Consider the following 15,115-nt stretch of genomic DNA (forward strand, 5'->3'; position numbering starts at 1 on the left):
GGGATTTAATATATTGTAGATTTTAAAATAAATCGTTCAATAAATTATAACAGAGTAGAAGCTAATTTTCAAAAAAGATAAAAATAATCTCCACATAAGGAGTTGGTTGAGTATGGGTTGTGGAGTTTTTTTTTATTTTTTATTTCTTTTTTTTTTAAATAGGGTAGGGGTGAGTTTAGAGTGGATGAGAACTTGATTAGGTATTATATATATATATATATATTATTATAAAAATACATAATTATATCTATTTATTTATTTATGCTTTAACAACATACAACAAACATTTAGGCCAAGTTTGGCTACAAAGAAAAAAGTGCACTTATTTCATCTTTTTATCTTTTTTGGGTCACATCAATCAACATCTCCTTTCTACTTTTTCTACACATAATACAAAAAAAGTCAAAAAATGCACTTATTTAGTCTTTCCAAACTAGGCCTTAGAGTTTTTATTTTATTTTATTTTTTATTTTTATTTGGCTCCCTATATGTTGTATAATTTTTTTTAATTGCCCACTACTTTGCAATCCCATTGCAAATCAATGGATAAACCTTTAAGTTTGTTTATGTTGATCCTTGGGGTTCAAATGTTTTTAATGTAAGTTGTAAAATTAAGATTGTGTTTAGATTATATATTTGAGCAAAAATTTTAAAATGTGAAAAAAAGCTCAATTGGAATGTGAGGGATATGAATTGGGTGGGAGTAGAGGTTATATGAGTAGTTCTCATTGCTACTCATGTGACCTTGTTACCATGCACCCCAACTCATGTTAAGTTACCTTCATTTCATCATTTAGCACACCTTTAAAACATGAAATGCGTTGCTTTTTCTAGTCACGTTTGGTCTCTTTAATTTCCTATTTGGTAGCCGAACACCCTCATTTTGCAATTCCCTCCTTAATTTCTTATTTTGTACTTGAATCCCCTCATTCGCTAGTTTCCATATATGTTCAAATGGACTATTAGTTTATATTCTAATTTTTTTAGCCCAACGTGAGAATTTGTGTTTTATTAAATCATTAGTCTAGTTCTAAAGTCATATCTTCAAATAAAAATGATCTAAATATAAATTGTAAAACTAACAAGAAAAGTTTTATTGAGACGGAATGATGATAAATCAGTGTTAACTCTACACGAGGGTAGGAATTGGGCAGGAGTAGAGGTTACCCAACCTTTACATGTTTAGTTGCCGATATCTTTATTCATGTCAACTTTTGTCATCCCTACCCATGCTACAAACCACTTCATCATTTTAGCATGTTTAAAACATGAAATGTGTTTTTTACTAACCTAATCTCATTATTAGGAGGAATATAATTCTTGATAATGGAATTTCCAATCCTTTTCTCTTTACCAAAGTAAGATCTATACTCCTATAAAATTTCTCCAATGGTTTCCAACATTGAAACTTCTCATTTTTGTAAAACTGAGAAAATTCATAAGTTTCTCAGATTTTCTTTCTACATAATAGTTTCATAACAAATACAAATATCAAAAAATTGAGTTCCTAAATATCAATTTATAAAAATGAAGAAATAATATAAAAGTTCTAAAATTTCGAACACAATAATCGCCGCCTATCAAATAGCACTCAAACTAAGCGTGACATCTAACATTTATCCCACATCCTAACGTTTAATTTTAGAATAAATTCATCCAACAAAAGTGCATAATTTAAAAATAATTATGGCAAGTTGGCAAGACGTCTATGCTAGTTCAAATCCAAGTTCCAACCGTGTCCAATAATTTGCCACTCTATAATGAGATGGGACAACCCCTTGTCTTTCAGGAATACATAAGAACAAAAAATAAAAATAAAAGCCAACGACAAACAGTAAATTTTCAGCTTCAACAACAAACAAACGGCGGAGCATTTTTGGGAAGTAGCCCAGTTTCGGACTTCTTTAGGTATTGACATCATGCTAACAAATACAACCCAACTTCATATATATAAGTCCAAAAACCAACCAAACAAGTAAAAAAAATAATCAATTTAACAGAAACATATAACTCATTTAGGTGCTAACCAAAATTGAGTGGATGCATCCAGAATCCACATCCTGTTAACAAATACAAACCACTTTGATATATATATACATACACATTTAAAGAGGTCCACGTACTCCATGAAATCTGAAATGTGCATCTCTGTTTAGTTGAGACAGCATGTACAGACTACATAGCGCTTACAATACAGTGCTTGAGAAATTTGAATGGATCTATTTGCTGCAGCAGCAAGTGTGGCTTCATTTAACCGAAGATTGGAACTTCGGCATCACCAGTTGAACTTCTTGTGTGGTGATGCCAATGAGGTTGTTGTGGCTGATTCAAGTTGTAGTTGCACTGCTTGGTTGTTCCCTTAGCTTCCTCTTTGGATGACACTGCAGCGAGGAGATCTATTCCACCCGAATCCACCTTATTGAACATGAGGTTTGCAACAGCCCTGTCAATGGAATTCGTCTCTGATTCCATAGTTTTCGTGTCCTCCAACCTGAGAGAATAGAATTAGCCTTGTGAATATCTGTTGTTGCAACAAGAACACCAACACCTTTGTTCTCATGACAAAATGAAACTTCAACATTTGACATGTATAAAAATGCAAAACCCTATGCCAACAGAAAGTTTGTGTGCACAAAATGCAGCGATTTGTACATTTTGTGAGACATTGGTGGATACTGTGTGCGTCAACTTTTATGCACATATCATTGCTGATACAATTGTATTTAACATGAAGGAAAAAATAATAAATGATGCGGTAGAAAATTTTAAGAGAAGTAAAGATGACAACATGAGCTTCAGGAAGAGGAGAATAAAACAGGTTACCCTGATTGCCAAATTATGACTATTTTCATAGATCAAGGCATTTATGCTGTTAGTAAATGAAATTGTAGCAGAGTTTCAGAGTACATTGAATAAGAAACTCCATAACAAAATTCTAGCGCACTCATGCTGAGCATGATGCCGACATTCATCTCACATCCCTGAAGTTTAATTCAAGAGTAGATACATCCAACAAAAAAAGCACATAATTTAAAAGTGCAATTTTATACGTTAAAAAACTTATGGGAGGAGTAGGACAATCTCGCATGAGTCTTAAAAAGGAGACTTTTAAGTAATTAAGTCAACAAAAAACCCACCAACCAACCAAACAAGTAGTCAAAATTCAATTTAATTGAATCATAACTCATTTAGGTGCTAACCAAATGAGTTCAGAATACATTGAGAAAGAAAGTCTAAAAGAAGCCAATAATTATTAGGGAAATTCTAATATACACCCCCTTCAAAAGGGTATACCATATGTACTCCTAATTATGTCATTTTTTCCTTTAATTATGACCAATTTTCTTCTTTAATTATGACTTATGAGATCTTTAGTTGTACCTTACGTTGGGTTTAATTATGATATATTTTTTTTTAGTTAAAGTATAAAATTATGCAATTTTTTTCTTTACTTATAAGGTGCATATAGTACACACCCTTTGAAGGGTGTGTTCCATATGTTTCCCATGACTATTATACCATTTAACCCTTCTTTCCATTCTCACATACTACCCCTTTAATCCAAAAAGTGAGAAAATAATATATAATTTATAATATTTCATATTTATTATATATAATTTATATATATTAACAATAGAATTCGCGTTGTGAGAATCCCTGCCCAGGGCTGTCCAAATTTAATTTGAGATGGCAAATTTTAGCAAAGACCCTGACCAAATTTAAAATTATGCTTCCCAAATCCTAAAATGTTTTTTAGGGTTGAACTTGGGTTGCTCGGGTTGTGCTCACCCAAGGCACAACCTGAACTCTTCCTCTCTAAACTATCATGATATAGTATAGGAGAAAAACTATATTACTTAATAAGCAAACAAAAAAAATGTACCTCAATGTTTTGTCATGATCTGTCAGTGGAGGGGGCTCTTCGGGGATGAGATCTTGGTCATCAATCACCATTTGTTGTTGTGAGTTCTTGGCAAGACGGTATAAAGCATCTCGAAAGCAAATTCTGGTTTTCTTCGATAACTGAAGAATAAAGGAAATTCTCTTAAGTAATTGTATTTTGTACTTACAAATTCATTTAGCTTCTGATTCCAACTTAAATCACCTGAGTCATTGCCCTTTCAAGCTCGTGCAATACAGATACTTCCAGTGTTGTTTCATCATCGACATGTCTGTTCACGATGTCAAGCTCAGATGAGGGTGCAAACTTTGCAACCAATGCCTGAACAAAGAAGATTACAATGCTTAGTCACACCTACAAGTACCCTTGTGACTACTTTGGAGGGAAATAGTTTCAAAATCAACCTGTTTTCATCTACAAACCACTTCTAAAATAAATTTTTATTTGAAGTTATAAACTCTGTATAAGCTCTAGAGGTAACCATGAAAATTCAGAGCTTAAATACAGGGAATTTCTTCACTAAAGGTAGTCTTCCTTGAGGTCGGGCTGCACTCTCAAGGCAGTGGTTACAAAAAATAGCAAGGAGCACAAAGACTGCAACAATAAATAGGGTAAATTACATTTTCACCCCTCATGGTATGTTACATTCTCATTTTGGCTCCTTAAGAAGATTCTGTCATTTAGGCAAACAATTTACTGCTTCCCACTGTCGTCCAATTTTCAACAGCTATTAGATTTGTGTGATGGAAAATGCCACATGGCACGAGTCGACCCAAAACTGACCCATACGCAGGGGGAAACTACGGAAATGTGAATAAGTGATTGTTCACCAAGGGAAAAAAAAAAAAAAAAAGGCCAATAACATCATGCCACATCACCCATTAAAATGAGGTCTACAATACCTGAACATTTTTCCCCCCACCTAGCTCCCCTCGGATACCCCTCCACTCCCCTCTACCTCCCCTTTTCTCCACCCTCACCACAGACTACCGCAGGCCACCATCACTACCACAACAAAAATCAAAATTGCCCCTCAACCATTCATGCCATTGACAATTGGACCAAAGTAGAAAGGGTAAGATGCTTCAAGGGCCAAAATGGGAGAATCTTCTCTTTAGGGACTAAAGTGAGGAACGGACAATACTTCAGGGGGTGAAAGTGTATTTTACCCTAATAAATACTTCTCTTGTACTCAAGAAAGGCAAGGCTCCCTTAACCAAGAAACTTGATTACTTATGGGTCTATTGCTGTCGGTCTTAAAGAAAACAATCAAATACTTTACAATTAAAACCCTTCCTACCCGAGCCATTCATCATGCCATAACTTCGCTAGTTCATGGACTGAATGGTTCAACCGTTGGGTCCAAAAAGACAATCTGTGATGCTACAGAAACCAACATACAATATATAGCACGAATGGAGAAAAATAAGTATATGATTTGATGCAGAAACTAAATATAATTATAATGTAATCAAGTGGATCAATGCTTTTAGTAATGGATATTTCCAGTATATATGGATTAAAATAATTAAATGATCTGATACACCAAACTAAAAATAATTATAAGTAATTGAGTGGATCAATGCTTTCAAAAAGGTATTTTTACGCACCTGGTTTGTTTTTCTTATTATCAACCTGACAACCAGACCGTCCAAAGGTTCCAACAGTTCAACTATCTGGTCCAGTCCAGGTTCGACAACTTTGGTGCTAAAAACTAGATCCGAACTTTTCCAATTAATACACAAATGGAAAATCTCACCTTTAATGGTGGGTTATCTTTATGCCTCAAATTGCGAGAAGTATGAAGAGTCGCAACATCTCCGTGCCCCCAATCCACTGACGGAGAAGAGGCATGTGTTTTGAGATACTTTGAGCTTCCCATGACAAATAAGTGACTTGGATCATAGTCGGATTCTATAATCATGTCCGTCAAGAGATCATCAGCGGGCAATACACCATGTTCAAATTTGGGATACAAGTTAAATGATCCATCAAGAGAATCCATGCCAGTTGGGTCTTCTTCAAGCAATGAACTCCTGTAAACACGGAAAAGCAAAGATTGAATACTGAAACAAGAAGACACCACTTCCTTCTAATAAAAAAATAGGTGAACGGTAAACCCCTAAGAAGCAAAGGAATTTCAGCCCAAATGAAAACTGAATGAATCCGTTATGTTATAAATAAATTTAAGAATGAAAAAATTGGGCGAAAACAAGATAACAGGCCACTTATGATCACATCAAATTAATTTTAGGACTTCATGATATGACACCATTAACAATTTTTCTCACTACTAGTAAGGCATTTCATAAACTAGAGAGTTTGTACACGACTAAATCAAGAAGCTTACACTTGTACAAGATGTCATCCATTGGATATGGAAAAATTGGGCTAAAATAATAAAATGGAACACTTCTAATCACATCAAATTAATTTTAAGCCTTCATGAAATGACACCATTGAACAATTTTTCATACTACTAATAAGGCATATCATAACCTAGAGATTTCCTACACGATCCAATCAAGTATGTTAACGCTATAAGTTACGCACAAGAAATTGTCATCCGTTGAATAGGTTCCGGCCAAGTCATTGAGCTGGTAATCTGGGCTTTCCCATGGACTTGTACCCTGCTGAAGTGAACCCTCCTGAAAACTATGGTACGCATTCGAATCACTAGAATGCTCCTCTTCCTGTGAAGTTAAGTCCATGTCAACTTCTTCATACAGGCTTTTCCCACCGAACTTAGGTTCTTCTTCCCCAGTCGAATTTGTCTGAGTGATAAAGCATTTGTTTTCAGACTTGAAGTTTTCTGATGTGAATTCTCCCCACTGTGACCAACTGTTTGGGGACGGAAGCCTGTCCGATGGTTCTTGATCTCTAGGAACAACGAGATCATCGACACCAATGGCAAAATACCACTCCATGGATCTACCTACACACAGTGAATTACAACTCTAAAATTAGGCTTTATCGGATACTGATTTGAACAATCGTTTCCAATTGGACCATATTAGCAGAAAATTAGAAACTCTGAAGACTAAAATAGATGAAATTTATAGTATGAAACAGAAAAGATAAAAGTCACAATCAACAAAGCTTAAATTCAAGTACATCAATTGATGAAAAAGGGGGAAAATATCAAATTCTTAAATAAAAACACAATAGAAAAAAAGGGGATGGATTAACAAAACAATCTATGAAGATGAAACGACAAGCTGAGAAAATTCACAATACCCAACTCATAGAGGCAAAACGAAATTAATAAAAAACCACTTTTAGATCCAAATCAGTAAAAACGAAATTAATAAAAAACCACTTTTAGATCCAAATCAGTAAAATAAAAGAGAAAATGGTAAGTGGCATAAGCTTCAATTTCAATAATTCAGAGACCAACCCAGAGCAAATTTTTAATTTTTAATGTTTAAAAATGAAGTATTAAAGCCAAATCATGAGAAATCATCAAAAGAGAAAAAGCATATATGAACAAACCCAAAAAAGATAAGAATTGAGAAAATGAACACCTAAATTAATTATTTAAGTGCAGAAAAACACACACACACACACACACACACACACATAAATCTCTCCATTATCAGCATATACACACAGATCCACATAAATCTTTGTGGATACATATGTTGAAAAATGAATTTGCAAATAAATAACATGAAGATAACAAAAGCCAAACAAATCACATATCAAGTTCAAATCCTAGCCACAAAACTTGAAAATTTGCAGATAAAAGTAGAGATTGAAGCAAAGAAGTAGAAAGATGGCATATGGGTTGTGTATTGAACTGAAAATTGAAAGAAGTCACACCTGAAATGGATTAATCAGAGAAGTAAAGACAACCCAGATTCAGAATCAGTGCAAAAACACAAAACCAGTGAACGGAAGCGATTGAAAAGGATGAATTGATCAATGGGTTGGCTAGAATCGAAGAAACAGAGCAGTGTTTTCCAAGCAGAAAAACAGAGGCGGCTATGGGTTTGATGCAAGGCTGTCAAGTGAAGTCTTATCTATAGTAATAATACCTCAGTTATTTTTAATATATAAAGGAATTTTAGCCAATACCTATTTTTGGTGTACCCTTATCTGGTATTCAAAATTAATTCCCAACTATTACTTTACTTGTTTTGTTTTGTTTTTTGTTTGTGTAATTTTTTCCTTTTTTGGCAAAAGAAAACTAAAAAAGAAAAGTTGTATTTGTAATCATATAACTTAAATATGATATCAATGTTTGTTGTGGCATGTATTTTAAAATACTTTAGATATAAAAGTTGACATAATTAAAATATTAAAAATAAAAAAAATACAAATACATATTTAAAAATCTTATTTATTTTATCTACGAATAAATTATGTTTTTTTTAATTATTAAGTACTGTATAAAAATAAATAAAAAAAGATAAGAGAAAGGTACACAGAAGACATGAGGAAGAGAGAGAGTATTGTGAGTTGGATGTGAGTTTGTGGCTGAGAAGTGTTGCTTGGAATGAGTGGCTCTCGACCCTTCTCCATCTATAACTGCAATATCATTGACACACGTGTCAGAATCGGGGCCCACTGCAACAAAATCGAAGAACATGGCGTGGAAAATTCCAAAGTGTACGTGTAATGAAAAATGATACTCCCTCCCTCCGTGTCAAAATATTAATTTTTTGTTTTATTTTTTATTTTTTAAAAATTAAGTACAAAAATAATATAAATTTTTTATTTTATCTTTTTTTAAATTAATAAATAATATAAAAATACAATTATGACATTAATATTCCTAAAAAGTTATTATCAAAAAGGTAATTTTAAAAAATTAACTTTTTTTAAATGCAATAATTGTACTATAAAAAAAAAGTTAAATTTTTCAAAATGGACTATTATTTTGAGACAGAGAGAGTAGGTAATTTAAATATTTTATCAATATTTTATTAAATATTTTGTATGAGTGTGTGATTTATGTTATGTGAATTTTATGTGAGTTTGATATAATATTTGGTAAAAATATTAGTGAAATATTTATAATTCTTAACATTATTTATATCTAATTCCATAAATACCCCCGCACCGTAGCATTGATTCTCTCGACCCGATAACAAACGGGTCTTGGGCATGGGTTCTTTGGGTTCTTTCTGTTTGGATTTTGTTGCAAAAATGGGGAGAATTTTAATCCCAATAAAAAACATAAAATGACGAGATTCATTTTTCAATTCAGGTTTCTCCCTTCCTCCCTTTTCGATTACATTAATTAAATATATTTTTATATATGAAAAATATAACTTATTATGTAAAAAAATTAATTCATCAAAATATTTATATGTCTCTCATTTTGATATTTATATTTCTCGTATTCAATTTTCTTAACTCTTACAATTCATCAATTGTTGTTGTTCACATACCATTTCATCTTTTTTTTTAATCTCATTTTGCTCTACACAAGTTTTTTCTGCCTATGATTAGGAAGCGAGATGAGAATTTTTTTTTCTCTCCTTGTCTTATTTTGGCTGACCCACTCAAGATTTATTTTTATTTCTCATCGCTTATAAAATATTATCACAGTATTCCATGATATCTTATTTTTATTAATTCTCTTTCATTCGTAGAATTAAATCTCGATATTTATATGTTTGAATTAAATTTGTAATAAAAAAAAAAAAACCTATCCTTAAAATTATATTTATTATTTATTTTTTAAAAATAAACATAATTCAAACATATGACTATTAATATCTAATTATCTTAAGTCTTAAAAAATGAATAATTCAAATTATTAAAATCAATCTCAAAATGAAACTCTTAAATCCGAATATTGTTTAAATTAATATCAAAACTTAAAAGAGGTGAAATCCCTCAATGTAATAATAGGAGTTGGGTTGGGTGTATAAACCCATCGTTGTTATCCCTAGAGAGGAGGGTTAAAATGGAAATTTGGAGGAGAATGTGAAATGATGTTGGATTTCGTATAATGACGCGTGGTACCTGTAAAAATGGCGAGAGCCTAACACGTGTCAGATTCATCCAGAATTTCAGAGTAGGTGGCAACAAGTGAGACTTTTCTTCGGATAGAACTGTTTTTCAAAAAAAAAATAATAATAATGCTTAGAATTTAGGAATTATTTGAATGATCTAAAATATATTTTTTGATTTTTTATGAAAAATAGATAAAAAAAAATAGAGAGATAATAAGATTTAAAAAAATAAAAAATGTATTTATATAATACATTTCAAACAAGTTTTAAATATTTTACTTTATAAAAGCTTGTTTGGAGTGCGTTAAATAAATCAATTTTTTTAATTATTTTTTAGATCAAATCACTTTTCTGATTTTTTTTTATAATTTTTTTATAAAAAATCGAAAAATAGATAAAATATTTAAGTTTTCTCAGAAGGTACAACTTTGTTTTTTTTCAAGTTAAAGGTTCAAGAAAAGCAGAGCCACACAATCCCTTCTCTGCCCCACCAGCAAACCTTTTGGGCCTTGCTTGTATCACAATATTATAAAATAATAACAAAATTTGAATAAATTATATATATATACTTTTTTAATTATGAGAAATACATTTAACTTTCATGTTTTAAAATTTACATTTTGCCCTTTAAGATTTGCAATTGCATTTTACAATTTTTTTTTTGGGAGTAAATTATACAGTTAGTTTCTTCTAAATTTAATTTTATCTATTTGAGATTTGTTTTTACCAGCATAGCACACGCACAAGGTTGGATTTAAAAAAATTATTTATGATTATATTAAATATATTTTTAAATTATTAGTATAAAATATATATAATTTTAAAAGAAAATGTTGATATCTTATAATTGAAGTAATAAAAACAAAAATTTGTTATATTTGTTTGAAATTTATTGAATAAATAAAATATATTATAACTAAAATCTAAATTGTTGTGGGTCTTCTATCAGCATTTCTGCATTGTCAACATGATAGTTAGTATTATAATTGATGAACAACACATATATTTTGTATTTATAAAATGTTATAAAGTAAAAATGTCATACTTACATATTATATATATATATATATATTTACCTTCTAAAATGTATATATATTCTTTAGAACAATCTATATTTAAAACAAAGGTCATGTATGGTGTACAATCTAGTTGACGTAGCATTGTTGGTACATATATGATAAATGCATAGGCATGGTCTTAGTATGATGTAATATGATCTTTAATCATTCTAACTCTATTATCCTGTAAAATTTTAGAATTATAATATTATGTTTGAAAAGGTAAGAATAAATTATATATAATAAATTATATAATTTTCTACCTTTGATCTCATATTCTTCAAATATGATGGTTGACATAGCAAGATAAAGTCTACCCGTTTATCTTGAATAGTGAGATTTATTGAACCAGTACTATATTTGACCACAATGTTAACATTGTATTTAATTCAAAAAAAAAAAAAAAACACACACTCACACTTGTTAACAAGAAATATTGTACCTAATAAAAAATTAAAACACTTTTTAAGTTTGAATTTGTTATATATAGCAATTAGTTACCTAAAGAAAATTACCTCGTTATAATATCAATACTATCATGTATGCAGTGACGACAAACAATGTAATAATAATTGACAGGGTAATTTGTAAATAAATTAGGCCGAGCTAGGAAGAGTCTTCTTTGGGAGCTGGGCTGCGTAATGGGGAGAGATAAGGGTCGAAGTATGGACGACGGGTAGCTCGGTCCCTTTTTATCTGAGTACCAAACTGGGCAAGGGCGTTGACCGAGCTACCTAAATACTAGGCCCAAGGGTTGATCGAGGTGTTTGGTAAGACAGATGGCCGAGTTAGGTATAGCTCGGTCTATGCTTCTATTCCATTACTTAGTTGAGCACAGAGCCGAGGTAAAGATGACAGTCGAAGTAAAGAAAGTTCTGTAGCAAACCGAGGTAACATCAGTGGTGAGGGTTATAGCGATCCCGGGTTTACCCTTGTCGTACAGTGATCCGAACATGTGTCCGTGGATGTTGGTAGTTGGTTATCATCGTGTTTACATTCCTTTTTCTTCATATTTGAGTTATGGGATGTGTTGGGTGGATTTGTTTCAGGTTGGTTGAGTTTAGAAACCAAAACTAGTTGCCTAGATTTTTGGCCTGTCCGCTCGAGCGGAGGTGTTGGCGCTCGAGCGGGGAATACACCCATCCAGTATTTGTTGTGCAGTGTTGTACGCTCGAGCGTAGGGTTGGGAGCTCGAGCGGAGGTCTGGTTCTGCAAAAGTGCTGAGCGAGTGCATTCTGCGCTCGAGCGGGAGGTTGGCCGCTCGAGCGTAAGTCTGTGAGTGGCCGCTCGAGCGGGGTGTTTTACGCTCGAGCGGGAGACTGGGTTAAAGTCCCGAATTTGTGCCTTTTCAAATCACTTTTGTTTTCTCTTCTCTCTCTTACTTTTCCAAAATCACCATTGTTGAGCTTCTCACTCTAGACTCTACCTTCTCTCTAGGTTTTGATCTAGTAGGAGTGATTCGTTCATCTTTGGCCTTTACAAAAAAGTTGTTGATCGTCGAGGGCTTCCTTTTGATCTGAAAATTTCGAGGTTTGGAGCATTTTGGTTTTGGTCTTCATCTCCTTTGGGGTTCCGGGTTTGAGGTAGGGATATCCTACTCCTATCTATGGATTTTGTCTTTAAATTTTGGTATTTTGAGATGTTGGGGTTGGTTTGGTAATTTTGTGAAAGTTTGGGGCTTTTGTGCAATTTTACAAAAGTTGAGGTTTTATTTATAATAAACCTAGATGCATGTTTGGCTTAGTGAAATGGAATGAATGTTAAATCATTGATGAAAATGGGACCTAAGGGTTGTAATGTTAATTATGGGAATTGACCTAATTACATTGATTAATTAATTGGGATAATTAATTGTGAGGAGTGAAATGTTGATTGAATATCCATTGTGTATTTATTTTCTGTTTAGAAATAACTGCTTTGGGCTATCGGTGGAGGATAGTCGTGATTGTTGTAGACAATGCATGATGATTAGGCAAACTGAACCTAATCAATGGAATGTGTCATGGAATTTGACGATTGATAGAATACATTAACTGTATGTATTGTGTGATTGTATATAGAACCAATGTGTTTGTATACGTTATGTGTAGAGGAGGAGAAAGGGGATGTACTCCGCGGTTTAGGGGAAGATAGGGGATGTACCTCTAAACCGGATAGTGTTGGGAGAAGATAGGGGATGAACTCCGTAGATACAGCTCATATGCTTGTCTAGAGAAGTGTGGATATAGCTTATATGCTTATCTGTGGATATTGTGGTTATACATATCTGTTGTCGAATGTGGATATAGCTTATTTGCTTATCTGTGGATATTGTTGTCATACATATCTGTTCAGAATGTGGATAGTGCTTATATGCCTATCTGTTGAAAAAGGGAAAATGAAAAGTAATTTGGACTCATAGGTCGTGTGGCATAAATGTGTAATTTATGTGAATGTGTCAGTGTTGGCCATCTATCAATTGCTAATGTTTTAGGCAATGTTCATGGTTGGTTTAGTATATTTCTACTGGGCTGTGGCTCACCCTATATGGGAATATCATTTTCAGGTACAGGAAGCATGCCACCTCCAAGGACATAGCTTGGGAGGCTAGGACTGGACATACTGTTGTCGTTTTACTTTTTGATGTATTACATGTAAATACAAGCCAAGGGCTTAACGTGTATGAGTTAGTACTCTTTTTGTTGTAACCAAGTGTTAACTTGGAAAACTGTAAGCCCGTTGGGCATTTTGCTTTTGTTGTTAACATGTAATACCTTTGTAATGAAACACTGATGAATAGAAGAATGTTGTTATTTCATATGTTAATGAATGTTTTATTTGATGGGTTTATCGTTATTATTTTGAGGGCGTTGCAGTTGAGCTGTGTATAGCTCGGCAGGGTGGCATTCGATAGATCGGCTTGGCTTGCAGTGATGAGACTTCTAGTAGGACTCTGCTAAGGAGAGTTAGAGTCATACTGGGATTGTGCAAACCATCTCACTTGGTTGGTAGTGAGTAGGAGAATGACTCCTATGAGGACTCTGCTAAGGAGAGTAGAGTCCAACTAGGATTGTGCAAAACCATCTCGCTTGGTTGGTAGTGAGTAGGAGAATGACTCCTAGGAGGACTCTGTTAAGGAGAGTAGAGTCCAACTAGGATTGTGCAAAACCATCTCACTTGGTTGGTAGTAAGTAGGGTGTGTGATTCCTAGGAGGACTCTCACAGGGAGAGTTGGAATCCTACTAGGATTGTGCCAAGCAGAGTCTATAAAAGCTCATGACCAGACCTATGGACAGGTATCCCTATTCTCACTCTAGAATACACAGAGCTTATTGTCTATTGTCTAGTTGCTAACTTAGACATCGGAAGGGTTTCCGGCACACACCCGCTGGTTAGCTCACGTTTGTGTTTTCAGGTGGCAAAGCAACGTTGTTTGGAGGAGTGCAAACTTGATCAACAGGATCATACGAGAAGAATTATTTCGTGCTCATACAATTGGCACCGTCTGTGAGAATTTCACAAAGAGCAAAATCTCTTGATCAAGTTTTCCTTTCTAGTTGGAAGCATCACAATGAAGGCTTGCCGCAATCTGTTATTGATGGGCAAACACCGAAAAGGGGGTGGGAAGCGCGAAGGTTTACCTTCTATCCCACCCATGGCGGAATTAGATCCCCAGCGAAGGAATCCGCGGAGAGAAGCAAGAGAAAGACAAGGCTCAAGTCCACACCGCTCTCAAAGCCCTGATAGACAGAGGTGGAAGATGGATCCTCAGGTTCTCGAAGATCGCGTAAGGGAGCAAGACGAAGTAATAAGAAGAATGGCGGCTAGCATAGAGACGATGAAGCACCAGATAAAAGGCAACACACACTCTTGCCACTCAGAAGATCAGACAAGTCACACTATCACAAACTAAAAGTAGAAGCCTCAGGTCGAGCAATACATAATCAAAGACTTCCAAGACACGCTACTCCAAGCATAAGAGAATGAAGACTGAAAGGGCTCGAAGGAGAAAAGACACTCAGGCTCGCGACCCCCGCAAGGTCTCAGCACTACCACGATTGGTTCGTAGAACACATGAGAGTGTCGAGGTTGGAATTCCAGAGCCACGCCTTGCCTATGAACCAGCAGACAAAGCGTTAGCAAGGTTGCAGAGCTCACCGTTCGTTCCGACAATAGAGAAAGCACCATTACCCTTAGCCTTGGTGACCTGG

The 15,115-nt window shown here is 34.0% G+C and overlaps 1 protein-coding gene across 1 annotated transcript; it reads right to left on the minus strand.

Moving 5' to 3' along the window:
• Window positions 1-1,873: 1,873 nt before the first annotated feature.
• On the minus strand, window positions 1,874-8,401 carry LOC114289950 (protein LNK3). Its single transcript, XM_082867817.1, has 6 exons — window positions 7,724-8,401; window positions 6,455-6,836; window positions 5,661-5,937; window positions 4,106-4,222; window positions 3,884-4,023; window positions 1,874-2,491 (listed from the first exon to the last, which is right to left on the minus strand). Exons 2-6 carry the CDS (start codon window positions 6,826-6,828, stop codon window positions 2,251-2,253), a joined length of 1,149 nt encoding a protein of 382 aa, XP_082723943.1. The 5' UTR covers window positions 6,829-6,836; window positions 7,724-8,401; the 3' UTR covers window positions 1,874-2,250.
• Window positions 8,402-15,115: the final 6,714 nt, after the last annotated feature.

This window comes from Camellia sinensis, chromosome 5 (assembly GCF_055761805.1).
Source record: "Camellia sinensis isolate YWXY chromosome 5, ASM5576180v1, whole genome shotgun sequence".
Lineage (NCBI taxonomy): Eukaryota > Viridiplantae > Streptophyta > Magnoliopsida > Ericales > Theaceae > Camellia > Camellia sinensis.

Coding starts and splice junctions, on each gene's coding strand:
- LOC114289950 (XM_082867817.1), bottom strand. CDS start 6,828: ATGGAGTGGTATTTTGCCATTGGTGTCGATGATCTCGTTGTTCCTAGA. Junction 5,938..6,454: donor TCAACGGATGACAATTTCTT/GTGCGTAACTTA, acceptor CCGTGTTTACAG/GAGTTCATTGCTTGAAGAAG. Junction 4,024..4,105: donor TTGAAAGGGCAATGACTCAG/GTGATTTAAGTT, acceptor TTTATTCTTCAG/TTATCGAAGAAAACCAGAAT.